The 13,447-nt window shown below is 45.8% G+C and overlaps 1 protein-coding gene across 1 annotated transcript in view; it reads right to left on the reverse strand.

Moving 5' to 3' along the window:
• Positions 1 to 13,447, reverse strand: part of Lamc1 (laminin subunit gamma 1) — a 127,067-nt gene that overhangs the window by 31,104 nt on the left and 82,516 nt on the right. The window contains 9 exon segments of the mRNA NM_053966.3: positions 269 to 381; positions 1,359 to 1,548; positions 1,640 to 1,762; positions 2,178 to 2,314; positions 2,403 to 2,501; positions 2,880 to 2,997; positions 3,820 to 4,008; positions 7,318 to 7,484; positions 10,278 to 10,408. Of these exon segments, the coding sequence (NP_446418.1) occupies positions 269 to 381; positions 1,359 to 1,548; positions 1,640 to 1,762; positions 2,178 to 2,314; positions 2,403 to 2,501; positions 2,880 to 2,997; positions 3,820 to 4,008; positions 7,318 to 7,484; positions 10,278 to 10,408 (1,267 nt within the window).

Below are 13,447 nucleotides of genomic sequence, written 5' to 3' on the forward strand. Positions count from 1 at the left end.
CAGTGGTTAAGAGCATTGACTGCTCTTCTAGAGGTCCTGAGTTCAATTCCCAGCAACCACATGGTGGCTCACAACCATCTGTAATGAGATCTGATGCCCTCTCCTGGTGTGTCTGAAGACAGCTACTGTGTACTCATAATAAACAAACAAACAGTTGATAATACTTTGGATGAGTGTGAACACATCAGAACAGGACCTTTCCTTTCTTTACCAGAAACCCTTCCACCCAGTCACCTTCTTAATCAACTTCTAAACGATATCAACTTACTCCTCTCACTGTATGTACCACGGATCTTGATAGAGGTCAAGTTGTTTAGGAGCTTCTGAAATTCAAATGGGGAGAGAGCAGGCCTCCAAGGGTAATCTGTTGCTTCATGGAGTCTGGAAACAAAAAAAGGGCACATACATGGTCCTCTGTAAGGACAATCTACAAGGAGGCTGTTTTCTTGCTACCACAGGCAACTGGCAAGCTAACCAAATAAAAGAGAGCAGAGCATTGCCAGTTTCTCAGTACAACTAGAAAAGAGAAAGATTAAAAAAAAAAAAAAGGCTCATCTCAATAATCCATATGTCGTAATGTCATTATGCAGGCGAAGGCAGGTACAGGGTAGAATAAGGCCTGTCATTGGACGAGAAGGAAGGATGGGTGGGAGAAAAGTTTTAGAGAGGCAGAGGAGGCTGGAGCGAGGAGGAGGGAGGCAGCCAAAAGAACATGGTGGCAGATGTTAAGATTCCTCTGGGCACATTTACAGGTTGTTATAACTATTCTTAAGGGATGGATATGTACAGGATTTTGTCTAGATGAGCACTAGGTGGTATCTACGTAGGCACTTTATATCCTTATAGGTTGTAAGTTTATTGTGTGGATGTATTGTAGATTGAGAATTTACCATGTAAATCTGATTGTTGGGTTACAGTTTGTTGAGTCTTTTTTTTCTGGGTGGCTGGAACCAGAGAGTTCACAGCTAGCAGAGAGAGAGCCTCGGGGAGAGATAGTAATCTGAGATGAATTAGCGCTAGTTCCAAAGGCCCACTGGAGCTGGAACTAGTGACCGCCAGGGTACTCGTGGGAACCGTTCCGCCATTTTTATACATTTACTGCAACATTCATAAGGATTTTTTTTTTTTTAAACAGAGAATTTTGCTATGTAATCCAGGCTGGCCTTGAGCTCCTGGCCATCCTTCTGCCTCAACCTCCACTGGTCTAAGACAATAAACATGAGCTACCACATCTGGCCCAAAAGTTTTTTCTTTAACACACATCTTGAGGCCAGATCAACTCAGATCAAAACAAACCAACAGAAAACGACTTTCTCTTTCTCGCTGCTCAGGCCTGAGTTGAGAGAGAACTGTCTCACCTGAAGATGTACTTCACAGTGGTCTCGCTAGGGTACGAGTTGCCCTGAGCGATCAAGGGCACGGATACTCTCAAGCCAGCTCCTTCCAGCACGAGATCCTCTGCGGAGAGGCGAGTGTCCCGTCTGTCCACTCGGAAGGAGAATGAGAGGTTCTGCCCGTAACTCAGGACCTGGTTGCCCAGGAACTTGGCTGGAAGGCAGACATTAGGCTGGGTTAGAGTGTTGAGGGTATGACTGAGAGAAGCAACCAGAGAGCCGTGTGGCTTTGCAGCCTCACTCACCAGGGGCGACAAAGTATCTGGGGAAGTAAGTGTCTGAGATCACAGCAATATCCTGCCGGTCTGAGGACCACTCAAGAGACGCCTCCGAGCCATCTCTCTGCTCCACACGCCACCCGTCCTCATCTGCAGGTGGGGATGGAGACCCAAGTACATTCAGATGACAAACACCCAATATCCAGGCCCCACAAAACGTTTGAAACTGCACCTTCTATAGAGAAAAATCACCAACAAAGACTAATTGGCCCTACAACAGAACCTATATATACTACCCCTGAAAGGCACATTTCGCTGTATTTTTTATAAAACATTTACAGTCACTGTTTACTACAGTACATTCCCTAAAACCATGTGCACAATCTCAGTAAAGGGTCACACACACACACACACACACACACACACACACACCCCATGTGTATTAATAACACCAAATGTTCCTAGTATCAAAAAACCTCCCAAGCTACTGATTCAAAAAATACGCACATACGAATGGTCTAGGGCGTTCTAGAGGCCTGTGAGGTGGTGAATAAGGGTAAATTACCAATCTGAAAGGTCGAGGAGATGTCATAAACACTGTAGCCAACAGCATTGGTGCACACAGAAGAATGCCCAAAGCAGAAGCAGGGTGTGCAACCCTTAGGATTGGAGGATTCCAGATTAAAAAATCCAGGTTTGCATCTGAAAGAGATTAAGGCTCGATCAGCCATTGCTTTCTCGGGAAATCTGACCCCAAGGAAGACACGGAGCTGGAGGAAGCGGGAGCTACCTCTCACAGCTGAAGCCTTCGACGTTGTCTTTGCAAACGCATCTTCCTGTTTCAACATTACATTCGTCGGTGCTGCCAGAAGGGTCGCAGGAGCATGGCCTGTTTGATCGAGGGGGACGGAATGAAATAAAAAGAACAGACAGGAAAGAAACCCCACTCTTAAAGTTGACTTGTTTTACACAACAGCAGATTCTACACGTGGTGCATCTCTGAAGGACAGAGGGAACTTGTGTTGTTTTTATATTTGGATTTGGTTTCGGTCAAGAATACTCATCACCCGTGATGAAACCTAATCCTGTGCACAATAACTTAAAACTACTAAAAAACACCATGTTTTTGTACTCTCTAAAACCCCAGGGGCGTCATCACGTCTAGTCTGGAGGCTTGTGGGCCATTACTTCTGGGAAAGGGCTCCCACTATAGCTACTGCTTCCCCGTGCAGATTCAGGACCAGTCTCTGATTCTGAAAGCATTTACCTGCATCCTGCCTCGGTGAGGGAATGGAACCCAGGCTGGCAACGGTCACACTTGTCACCCATCACTCCGGGCTTACAGCTGCACCTGCCGTAACTGTCACACTGCGTGCTGAGAGAACCTAAAATGTAATGAGTTCATGTTCAACCTCAAGCCTGGGCAGATGAGGAAAGAAAAACCAATCAATGTCAAAGCAAACCCAGCCAGGAGCCAAAAGCAGTGCCTGATCAGAGAAAACAAGGACCGATTTCCAAACGATAACTCTTTGTAAATCACAGCTTTCTAAACCATAACAGGGGCTGGAGCGGTGGCTCAGTGATTAAGAGCACTGACTGCTCTTCCAGAGGTCCTGAGTTCAAATTCCCAGCAACCACATGGTGGCTCACAACCATCTGTAATGGGATCTGATGCCCTCTTCTGGTGTGTCTGAAGACAGCTACGGTGTGCTCACGTCCATTAAATAAATAAATCTTTAAAAACAACAACAAAAAAGAAAGCCATAACAGTTTTGCATTTCAGGCACACACATCTCTAGCAATCAAACGTTCCTTAAGGCTCCCGTCTAGAATTTAAGCATAAACAACAAAACAGTAGCCCAGCTCCCACACACCCCCCCCAAAATTACAAGAGACTGAATGCATACATCTCTACACACACACTAACGTGCTCTCTAGGGACATCAGACTAAACAAAATCATTAACAAGGAAAAGCCTTTCACAGTCAAAGTTCAGTCTCTACGACCCAGCTGCCAATTATTTACAGAGCCACTACCTCTCTTATACACACTAGAAAGTCATCTGAGAGGTCAACCTGGTTAGCATGAAAGAGGAGGACGAGACAGTCATAAGCTACAGCAGCACGCACACTGCCACACTGTGCACACGCCCAGAAAGCAAAGCTGTCTTTTCTGAGTTGCCACCCCATAGGATGGATGTCACTCACCAACGGGGCTGCAGTGGCACGGAGAGCAGGCTTCAGTGTTCCCCAGGCGGAAGAAGTTCTCCCGGCACCTCTCGCACTTGGCACCGTCTGTGTTATCCCGGCAGTTGGTACAGTGGCCACCGTGCCCAGTGGAACGGTATAGCTCAGGGTCAAAGTAGCATTCTTGGGATCGGCCATTGCAGTCGCAAGCTAAATAGACAGGTTAGGTTAGATAAGTGTACCTTTAAAAAGAACGGGTATGTGTGTATCTGCGTGAGTGAAGGCCACGCGGGTGGGGACGCCTGCAGAGGGTGTCAGATCCCCCGGAGCTGGAGTCAGAGGCAACGGTGAGGCTCCCAACATGGGTGCTTTATTAGGAAATAAACTCTGGAAGACAAGTAAGTGTTCTTAACCTCTGGGTCATCACTGTAGCCTCCAAACCTATTCTATATATCTTTAAGAAAGCATTTTAAGGGCTGGAGAGATGGCTCAGTGGTTAAGAGCACTGACTGCTCTTCCAGAGGTCCTGAGTTCAAATCCCAGCAACCACATGGTGGCTCACAACCATCTGTAATGAAATCTGATGCCCTCTTCTGGTGTGTCCGAAGACAGTTACAGTGTACTTATATATAATAAATAAATCTTAAAAAAAAAAAAAAAGAAAGCATTTTAAAAGACTCCCAAGAAAACCAAACCTCAATTTTCTATATCTCTGTGACAGGTGGTATAAAGTAAAAATGACTACCGGGTACATTGTTTATTAAAAAAAAAAAATTATGTCAACAAATTTAGAAGCCTGATCATCCATCACTTTACTAAGAACTATCCATCCTTACAGAAAAAGGATATATAAGAACTCCTATACTCAGAAAAGAATCTGTCTCCCAATGGCTGTTCATACATAAGGGCCAAGTCAAATGATCATTTTTCTAACTGTTTTTTGAGACAGGATTTCACTATGCAGTGTGGCCTGGTCTGGAACTCACTATTTAGACCTGGCCTTGAAGTCATGTATCTGCCTGCCTCTGCCTCCCTAGTGCACCCCAGGGATAGCAGTGTGTATCACCACACCCATTTTTCTAACTCTTTATCCTCTGCTCTAACAGCAAAAACAAGGTGTAATTTATCATGCATCTTTTCTGTGAATATTTTGCATCAACAATTCAAACATATTAAGACTCCAGCTTCCAGGGGACCAGATTACTCTCTCCAGACCAGGGAACTTGAGACTTGTAGGTTTAAATTGGCATGTCTGATGACGCAAGCAGAATTACAGGGAAATCTAGACACTTCAGAACCATCTACTGGGGAACCACAGTTCTAACGAGGTCATCTGTTAAACATAACCATACTTTAAAACTAAGTAACTGGCTGGCCTTAGCAGTGTGCACTTAAAAGGCAATTTTCTATGTGTTTGAGGCTAGACGGGTCTTCACAGTGAGTTCCAGACCAGGCTACATACTGAGATCTGGTGGTCGCCACAATAAACAAATAAATAAATATGAGTCTTTAGTTTTGCTTTTAGTTGAGATGATTTTCTCAGACTTAATCTGTCCAAAGCACATGAAAGCAAGCTCTTGGCTATCACATAAAAACAAAGTTCTGCGTGACTTACAATAAATACTTTTAAAACTATTTTAAAAGATATATGAATATGTATTTTCTTTCTCTGTACAATATATTCTATTATAGAATTATTAGATTACAACTGAAAACATTTTTTGAAACTTGACTTGCTGGAGCCAAGTTTGTTTAGCTGGTGCTTAACTCCTTTTCAGTAGCTGTGGTAGTGTCTCCCCCTTTCACTTGCTATTTCTCTTACCCCAAGCTGTTCTATGTCACCCTGCTGACAATCCGGCCTTCTGGAGTAGGGTACATGGGATCATGAGACAGAACAATTCCCACACCCACTCTGCCCCACCCCAAAGCTACAGTGCGTGCTGTTCCTCTCTCGTTAACGGCTAGGACGAGAGAAGACAGCTGTGTTCTTCTCTTGTCTAGCCCCGGTTCGTCCTGCTACAGTCAAGTCACGTCATCCAGAAACTTTACTCTGAAGGGTTAGTCCTGAAGAGATTATGGAGGGAGGCAAATCCAGTGAGCTCCTTATCAACGCTGGTTAGCAGCGAGTTAACAGCATTTTGTCTGTTATTTCCTAGATAAACTAGAAACACGGCACCCGTACACACAATCCTTTTCAATGACATGTTTTACGAGTGCTTCATGTATCTCTTTCACCAGTCCTCACCTTACAACATCCGATTACATTAGTGTGGTCATGGGGATGCTTAGAAACGCTAGGGGAGGCTAGAAAGTTTATCAGCAACTCTGGGGTTTGTTGAGAGAAATTAAAGGTTAATTAAATTATAATTATTACAATAAATTAATTAAAATACAATCTGCTCAAGACAGCTCGATGAAAACAGTCATAAGCCAGGAGGTAGTTCCTTCTCAAAGTGCTGTGGTAAATAATTGCTCTAAGTTCCAAGGGTCCTTTTTCTCAGTCCTTCTATTTCCTGCACTGATGCAGGACTCAAGAACATCATGGATGCTTTAAAGATCCTATTAAGCCTTTCACAAATCATGACTCTGTGCTTCCTCTATGGAGTTCCCCTCTTAGGCTGTGCAGAATAAGCCAAGACTTTAGGAAGGATAAACATGTGTTGACTTCTTCATTTTGACCTTTTATTAGGGCACAGGACCTACCCCTTCTCCCAAAGCCACTCAGATTGGCAGGGCAGTGGGTGGGCAAGCTCTTTCCATGATTCTCATTGGTCAGATAAAGGGAAGATGGATCAAGTCAGTGTACCTGACAAACACTAACCAAGCTGGCTGCTTGAGTGAAGGAGTCTGAACAAGTGTGGGGGATGCACACCCACAGATCCCATCGACTCTCAACAGGAACTATTTAGGAGGGAAATACTGTCTGTACAGACTATTCTTTACTGTCCTTATGCCCCAAACAATGCATCTGCAGTGTAGCCAACAGACGACAAGCATGGACGAGTGCACGGTCGCATGCCAATGCTGCGCCATTTTACAGAGAGAGCTTGAACGTGCATGGACTTTGGTATGTGAGGAAGGTCCTGGAATCTATCTCAAACGGATACTGAGGAACGGTTGATTTTTTTTTTTTTTTTCAGAGCTGGGGACCGAACCCAGGGCCTTGCGCTTCCTAGGTAAGCGCTCTACCACTGAGCTAAATCCCCAGCCCCGGAACGGTTGATTTTAATGGTTGACTATAGAGGTCACATTTTAGAGGCGTTACATCGGCCCAGTGTTTGAATCTAATCAAACTCCTGAACCTTGGAGACTCAACTTCCTAGCTGATGTTCAGGAAGGAAACATGCCCCAGTGGGGCTTATTCACAACCAACTTCCTCATCCATCATTTTCCTCTGACGGGCGTGTAGCTCAGTACTCTACTCTTCAGGAGCAGTGCCGGTCACAGTTTCCCACTGATGAGGAAGTCACCCGTCCCGCCCTCCTCCCAGCTGAGAGCGGACTACACTAAGGCACTCACGCAGGCACTGGTTGGCACTCTCGGCAGTTGCTCTCCTCCACGGCCGATCGTTGAAGAAAGGCAGGCACTTTTCACAGTCAACTCCGTATGTGTTATGCTTGCAGTTGCACACGAGCTTCCCAAACTCGTTCTTTACACACTCACTGGCATGTCCATTACATTTACACCTGGAGAGAAGAGAGACAGAAATAGTTAAGAATGGAACCGCTGTGAGGTCCTAGGAAGGGTGCAGAAGAGCTGTGTATAGAGCAAACAAAAGTCAACCTAAGAATCCTTTGAATTTTATCATTCAAAAGTATAAACTGTGGAACTTGGCAAGGTTGATCTGAAACACACACACACACACACACACACACACACACACACACACACACCCCAAAAATTCCAAGAAGGGACATTAACTAGACAGGAGAAAGTCCCTAACAGTTTCTAAGGCACCAGCAGGATGTTTCCTGTCGGGAAGCAGCAGGAGACAATGGCTAAGAACTGCATAAAGTCTGACACCGGACAGGCTGGGTTTGAAACCCTTCCCTGTCAGCTTCCCTGAGAAGCTTCTCTCAGATTCTGCACACGGGACTGCACAGAATACAAGCCAATACAAGTATCAGTAATTCACCCTAATGAGTGTGCACCCAACTGAAGGAGGAGAAACACTGACTTTGATGCCTCATTCCCCATAGATGTCCAGTAGTTAGATGGTCCCCTTGGGCTCTGTGTGGGCACGGATTGCTGAAGGATCACCCAGATGCAAGAATGGCAATGAACAGGGTCTGAGGGAACTTGGTGACGTGACTGTGTCTGGAACACACATCTCTCTCACTCGCCAAAAAATGTCTGTGCACACTGGAATCATCTTCAACATGCAGAGAGTCTTGCCTTCATAAATCTGTCCCCATCCTTCTCTAAGGCTCCTATCCTTGGTGATTATACGAACTTAATGTCTCCCAGGACCTAAAACTGTACAGGTCTATGAGTAAATATATCATCTCCTCCAAGTTAGCCCATTTTCTTAATTTACTGGTGGTAGCGCTGTTCTCTTGATCGTTAGACCTTCAGGTCATTTTGGATGTTAGACCTGGTAATCTTCCTTTCACAGTAAAATGCATCTCTGTGTGCCTCTCAGTCTGCACGGCATCGGGTGTTTGCTGTTTCACATCCGGATTACAGAGCATCAAAGAGGAATGGAAACCCCACCAGCCACACTGCACCTTTACGCTGTTTCACACCATCTGAGACATTTCTTTTGAACTGGTTCTGCGGGGTAGGATATTAGTAATGGGCTTCTCCTTGTCCGCATAGCAGTCTATGCACCACTATCCTCTCCTCTCAACCAACACTCATCCTCCTTCCCAGCCCAGTTTTCATGTTCAGCCTTACTCCAAACGCTGCCCAGTTTCTCAGCGGTTACATTTCAAACCTACCTCACCGAGCATGCTGGGAAAACCACATACAAAAAATAATCTTTCTGCTGTTGGGACCTCATGGGCTTACACAAGAGAGGGAAGGCTGTGATTCTTAGCTCGTCGTCTCGGGCCATAAAGCAACCTTTCTGGTTTACAGGTGTGCAAAGATGTCTTCTTCCCATGAAGCAGAATTACACTCTGCCAATACACAGCCATCCTCCTGCACTCAATCTAGACATCTTTGACCCAGACCTCTACCCAAATCCAACCTGTCCTTTAAGACCCATCCACACCCCACCTGCTCCTCTAGTCTTGCAGTTCTCTATCTTGATTCATGACATTTTTTGTCTTGAACACACAGGTGCATTATCACGAGCTAAGTGCCCAACTCCCTCCCCAAGTACTTGGGAATGGAAGTTTCTGGATTCTTGAATGTTTTCAAAAAACAGACTGCTGTATCTTGGGAGTGGAACCAAGTCATAGCATGAATGTCATGGCCTGAAGGTAGTTTTACACAACATACGGGGACCAGCATTTGGACTATCCACTTGTGACATCACATGAACGGCAGAAAATATTTTGTTTTGTAACATTTCAAGTACTGTATGCTGGTTAGTTTTTCTGTCAACTTGGCACAAGCCTGGGGACTCTGGGAGGACCCTCACTAATAGTGATTCCTCTAACAGGCTGCCTTGTAGCTAAGTCTGTGGGCATTTTCTTGATGAATGACTGATGGGAGGGGGCCAGCTATTGTAGGCGGTGCTATGCCTAGGCGATGGTCATAGATTGTTCAAGAAAGCAGGCTGGGCAAGCCACGAAGAACAACCCAGTAAGCAGTATCCCTCCGTGGCCTACGGCTGTGTTCCAGCCTCTATGCTCCTGCCCTGCGACAGTCTCTGTCCTGACTTCCCTCAGTGCTGGACTATGATCTAGGAGTTTTAAGAGGAATAAGCCTTTTCCTTCCTTTACTTGCTTTGTTTGGGTCACGGTGTTTCTCACAACAGAAAGCAAACTAGAACACCTTGAGATAGTAGCTCAACCTACATTTCAATTTTTACTTATTTAAGAATTATCCTTTGGCTGGAGAGATGGCTCAGTGGTTAAGAGCACTGACTGCTCTTCCAGAGGTCCTGAGTTCAAATCCCAGCAACCACATGGTGGCTCACAACCATCTGTAATGGGATCTGATGCCCTCTTCTGGTGCATCTAAAGATAGCTACAGTATACTCATAAATAAAGTAAATAAATCTTAAAAAAAAAAAAAGAATTATCCTTAACTCCCTCTTAAGATCCTAAAAGGTCAAGGCTTCTCCCTTAGGCAACAGCTCTGCAGAACCTACTGCTGGATTCTGGACCTAAATGGTCAGTAAGCGTAGATTTAACAAGGTTTCAGAAAACCCAGTTGCTTAGCTTCCAGAATAAGACCTGATAAGAAAAGTCTTGTAGGTTACGTCCTGTCCTTCCAGATCCACGGGGTCCCTAAATTCTAATAAAGTCATAAACGAGCTCTACATCAAAGTTCCACCACCCTCAAGGCAGATTTAATAGTCCACTCACCTGCCACCCACAGCAAAGTCCGAGATTGCATAATAGTAAGACTTGAGGACTTTGGGGTCATTGAATACTTCATCTCCAAAGGTGTTCAGGCGATTGAGTGTGACTCTGATGTCAGTGGCTGTCACCCATTCCTGCCAGGAAGCAAAAAAGGAAAGCACACACATGAAGAGCAGCAGGAGAGCTGAAGGTGAGAAACACATTTGACGAAACCTTCTAAACATTCCCTCTGTTAACCAAGATGGTCCTTGGCTAGATCAGCGAACTGCTAAACTACAGTTATTAATTCCCTGACATTTCCCCACTTGACTCTTCCGCAGTTGACACCATCACTTCACAACCTGGAGCTTCCAAAGGCGAGGGCACCGCTGTTTCTTCCTCGGGTGACGGAAAGAGCGGGAGCAAAGCACACTGGGGCAGACAGATACCTAAGCACAGGGTAGTGTGTGAGCATCCTCACCAAGCCAGCTGAGTGCAGCCTGCGCTGGTTGTGATCTTTTGCACAACGTCACCTCCACTACGTCTCTTGTCACCTCTTCATTGCTTTGCTGATGCTACTCATTCCACACTGCCTACACCACCCAATCAAATGTATCAGAGGGTAGGAATCCATCCATTTTGTAGTGCAAGGCCCCCCCCACTTGACACGAAGTGAGTGAATCTATGTCTGATCAAGTTGAAGGGCATACCGTAATGGCAGCAGACAAGAATAAAAGCTGCGCTGTTACCCTGGTTTCTATGATACCTAAGCCCTCACAATAACTGTGTTTCCATTGAGCTAACTTTATCAGATGCCTACATGAGTGACACGCTGCTATAAAAAAAACGATCCCAATGACTCAGTCTGTCACTGTCCTTTTCATGCTGACTCTGGGCCGGTCTTGGCAGAGGAGACATCAGTCAATATGACACAAGCAGAGGCTCAATAGGGACTATTGGTGATGCCAAGGAACTTGTCCTCACTGTGGAAAAGCCTGTTCTGTTCTCCTGACCACGAGAGAGGAGAAAGACTCAGCCCTCAGTTGACCTGCCTGGTGAGTGAGTCCAGACCCAAAGATGGCACTTTGACTCCAGTCCAGGAGTCTGTTGGGCACTGTGTGGCAGACTCACCCTCACAGGTGTACAAGCAGGGGGCTAGCACCGGCGTCTGTACCTCCAGAGGGCTCTACGAGATCAGCAAGCACGCTCCTATGCCAAACACCTGGCAGTAAGGAGCGCTCGTAAAAACTAATCTTGGGGAAGCTTCGAGGATAATTAGAATGAAGAAGATGATTTCACTGTATCCAATCTTGGAACTCAGTAACAACTCCCACTCGTGGGCATAATGGCAGGAACCTGTTGTCCATAACGTAAACAGTTGAACACACCTCTGCCTCCTGCTGTAATTAACGCCTTCCAAAGCTTCATCTTTACCGCAGCTCCCCTTCTCAAAGGAGAAGGAAAGCTCACAGGGTGCCACTGAGTCGGCTGCCTCCAAGATCAGCATCTTAAGAACAGAGAATCTGGGGCTCGGCTGCACAGAGTTCCAGTGTCAGCTCTGCCACTAAAAACTGTAAGCTGGGGTTGGGGATTTAGCTCAGTGGTAGAGCACTTGCCTAGCCTAGCTTGCCTGGGTTCGGTCCTCAGCTCCGGAAAAAAAAACAAAACAAAACTGTAAGCTGGGGCAGTTTGTATCCTTTCTGAGCTCTGATTCCCCATCTGTAAAAATGAAGATAATAAAAAAAATACCCAACTTACAGAGTTACGAGGGTTAAAAGGCTTACACCTAGACATCAGAACACGCCCAGGCATCTACGGCTGAGAGCACACCGCACTACAGCACAGCTGAGTGTACTATAGAGGCTGAGAACCATGCACGGATACACAGTGATACTCAGCCAGCGAGACCAGAGACCTCTCCTCCATCTCCTCAGACTCCACTGGAGAGAAGGCAGCTTAATCTGGTCAGTTCAGACATCAATCTGCTCACCCGATTTGGCCCTGGGCTGCGAGTGCCAGGGCTCTTACATCCACACACACATAATTAAAGCTACCACACAATGAAATGCACACTCAAAGCATTCCTGACACACAGTCTCACTAGTCTCGAAGGCCCGAAGAGCAGCAAACTGCAGAATCCCCACAGGGGAGCTGCTCGGGACAGGCTGGTGGGCCTGCAGGCAGCAGAGGAGCCGAAAACCAGTCACAACCTCAAACACCATTTTCTCCTGGTCCTCCACAGGTCAGGAAACACAATCCAGCAGACAAGGAAACAAGTGCGCAGACGCCCGCTACATCGCCTCTCCTGAGGCTTTCTTTCCGCTCAGCCACACCATCTATTTAAATCAGCTGTGTATTTCATCTGCATCCCAAGAACCATTTTCTGAAAGGCGTCGGCTAATGGATTTACACTCACAGTCTCCACCTCCAGTACAACTGGCAGGGAACTGGACACACAGAAAAACATGTTCTCATCTTTTGGCTCTGCCTACAACTCTATAACCAAATCAGAAGGTATCCTTGATGTAATAATAAATCACAGGTCTGCTGAGATGTCTCAGTGGGAAAGATGTCTGTGGCCAAGGCTGGTGACCTGAGTTCAATCCCGGACCAACATGGTAGAAGGTCTTGGTGTGTCGTACCCCTGACTTACAGCGTACTGTGTACACCTGTGCTCTCGCATACACATGCAAAATTAATGTGAGATAATAGTAATTATAGTGAAATCCAGACAGAGACTGAGAACCCAGAAGTAGAAAAGCCCAGAGCTCCTTTGATGAAATGGAGTCCCATTTGCAAAGTCACAGCTAGTCCTTCCTTTTCCCCCTCGGTCAGCGAATATTGACAGCCCCCATTTAGATACTAACGTCACCATGCAAATAGATATGACATCAGTGTCTGTATCAACATACTAAAAAGGACGCGGGATCCTCGCTCTTCCATGAACACATAGCCGGAACATGGAGAAGTTTAAAGAACCCGAGAAATACAAAGACTCCATATGAGGGTATACAGGAATGTGCACATAGAACGGATAAACAGAATCCTTGATTTGCTCTACCGCTAGATGGGGAAAGGCTTTTAGTGTGATGTGTAAGCACAATGCCAAGGCACCCCAACTGTTATCTTGTCTCTAGAACTCAACTTCTCGGGTAATGAAGAGAGACTTCTCCCAGTGACTATCAACAGCACAG

This window comes from Rattus norvegicus, chromosome 13 (genome assembly GCF_021556685.1).
Source record: "Rattus norvegicus strain SHRSP/BbbUtx chromosome 13, alternate assembly SHRSP_T2T, whole genome shotgun sequence".
In the NCBI taxonomy this organism is placed as follows: domain Eukaryota; kingdom Metazoa; phylum Chordata; class Mammalia; order Rodentia; family Muridae; genus Rattus; species Rattus norvegicus.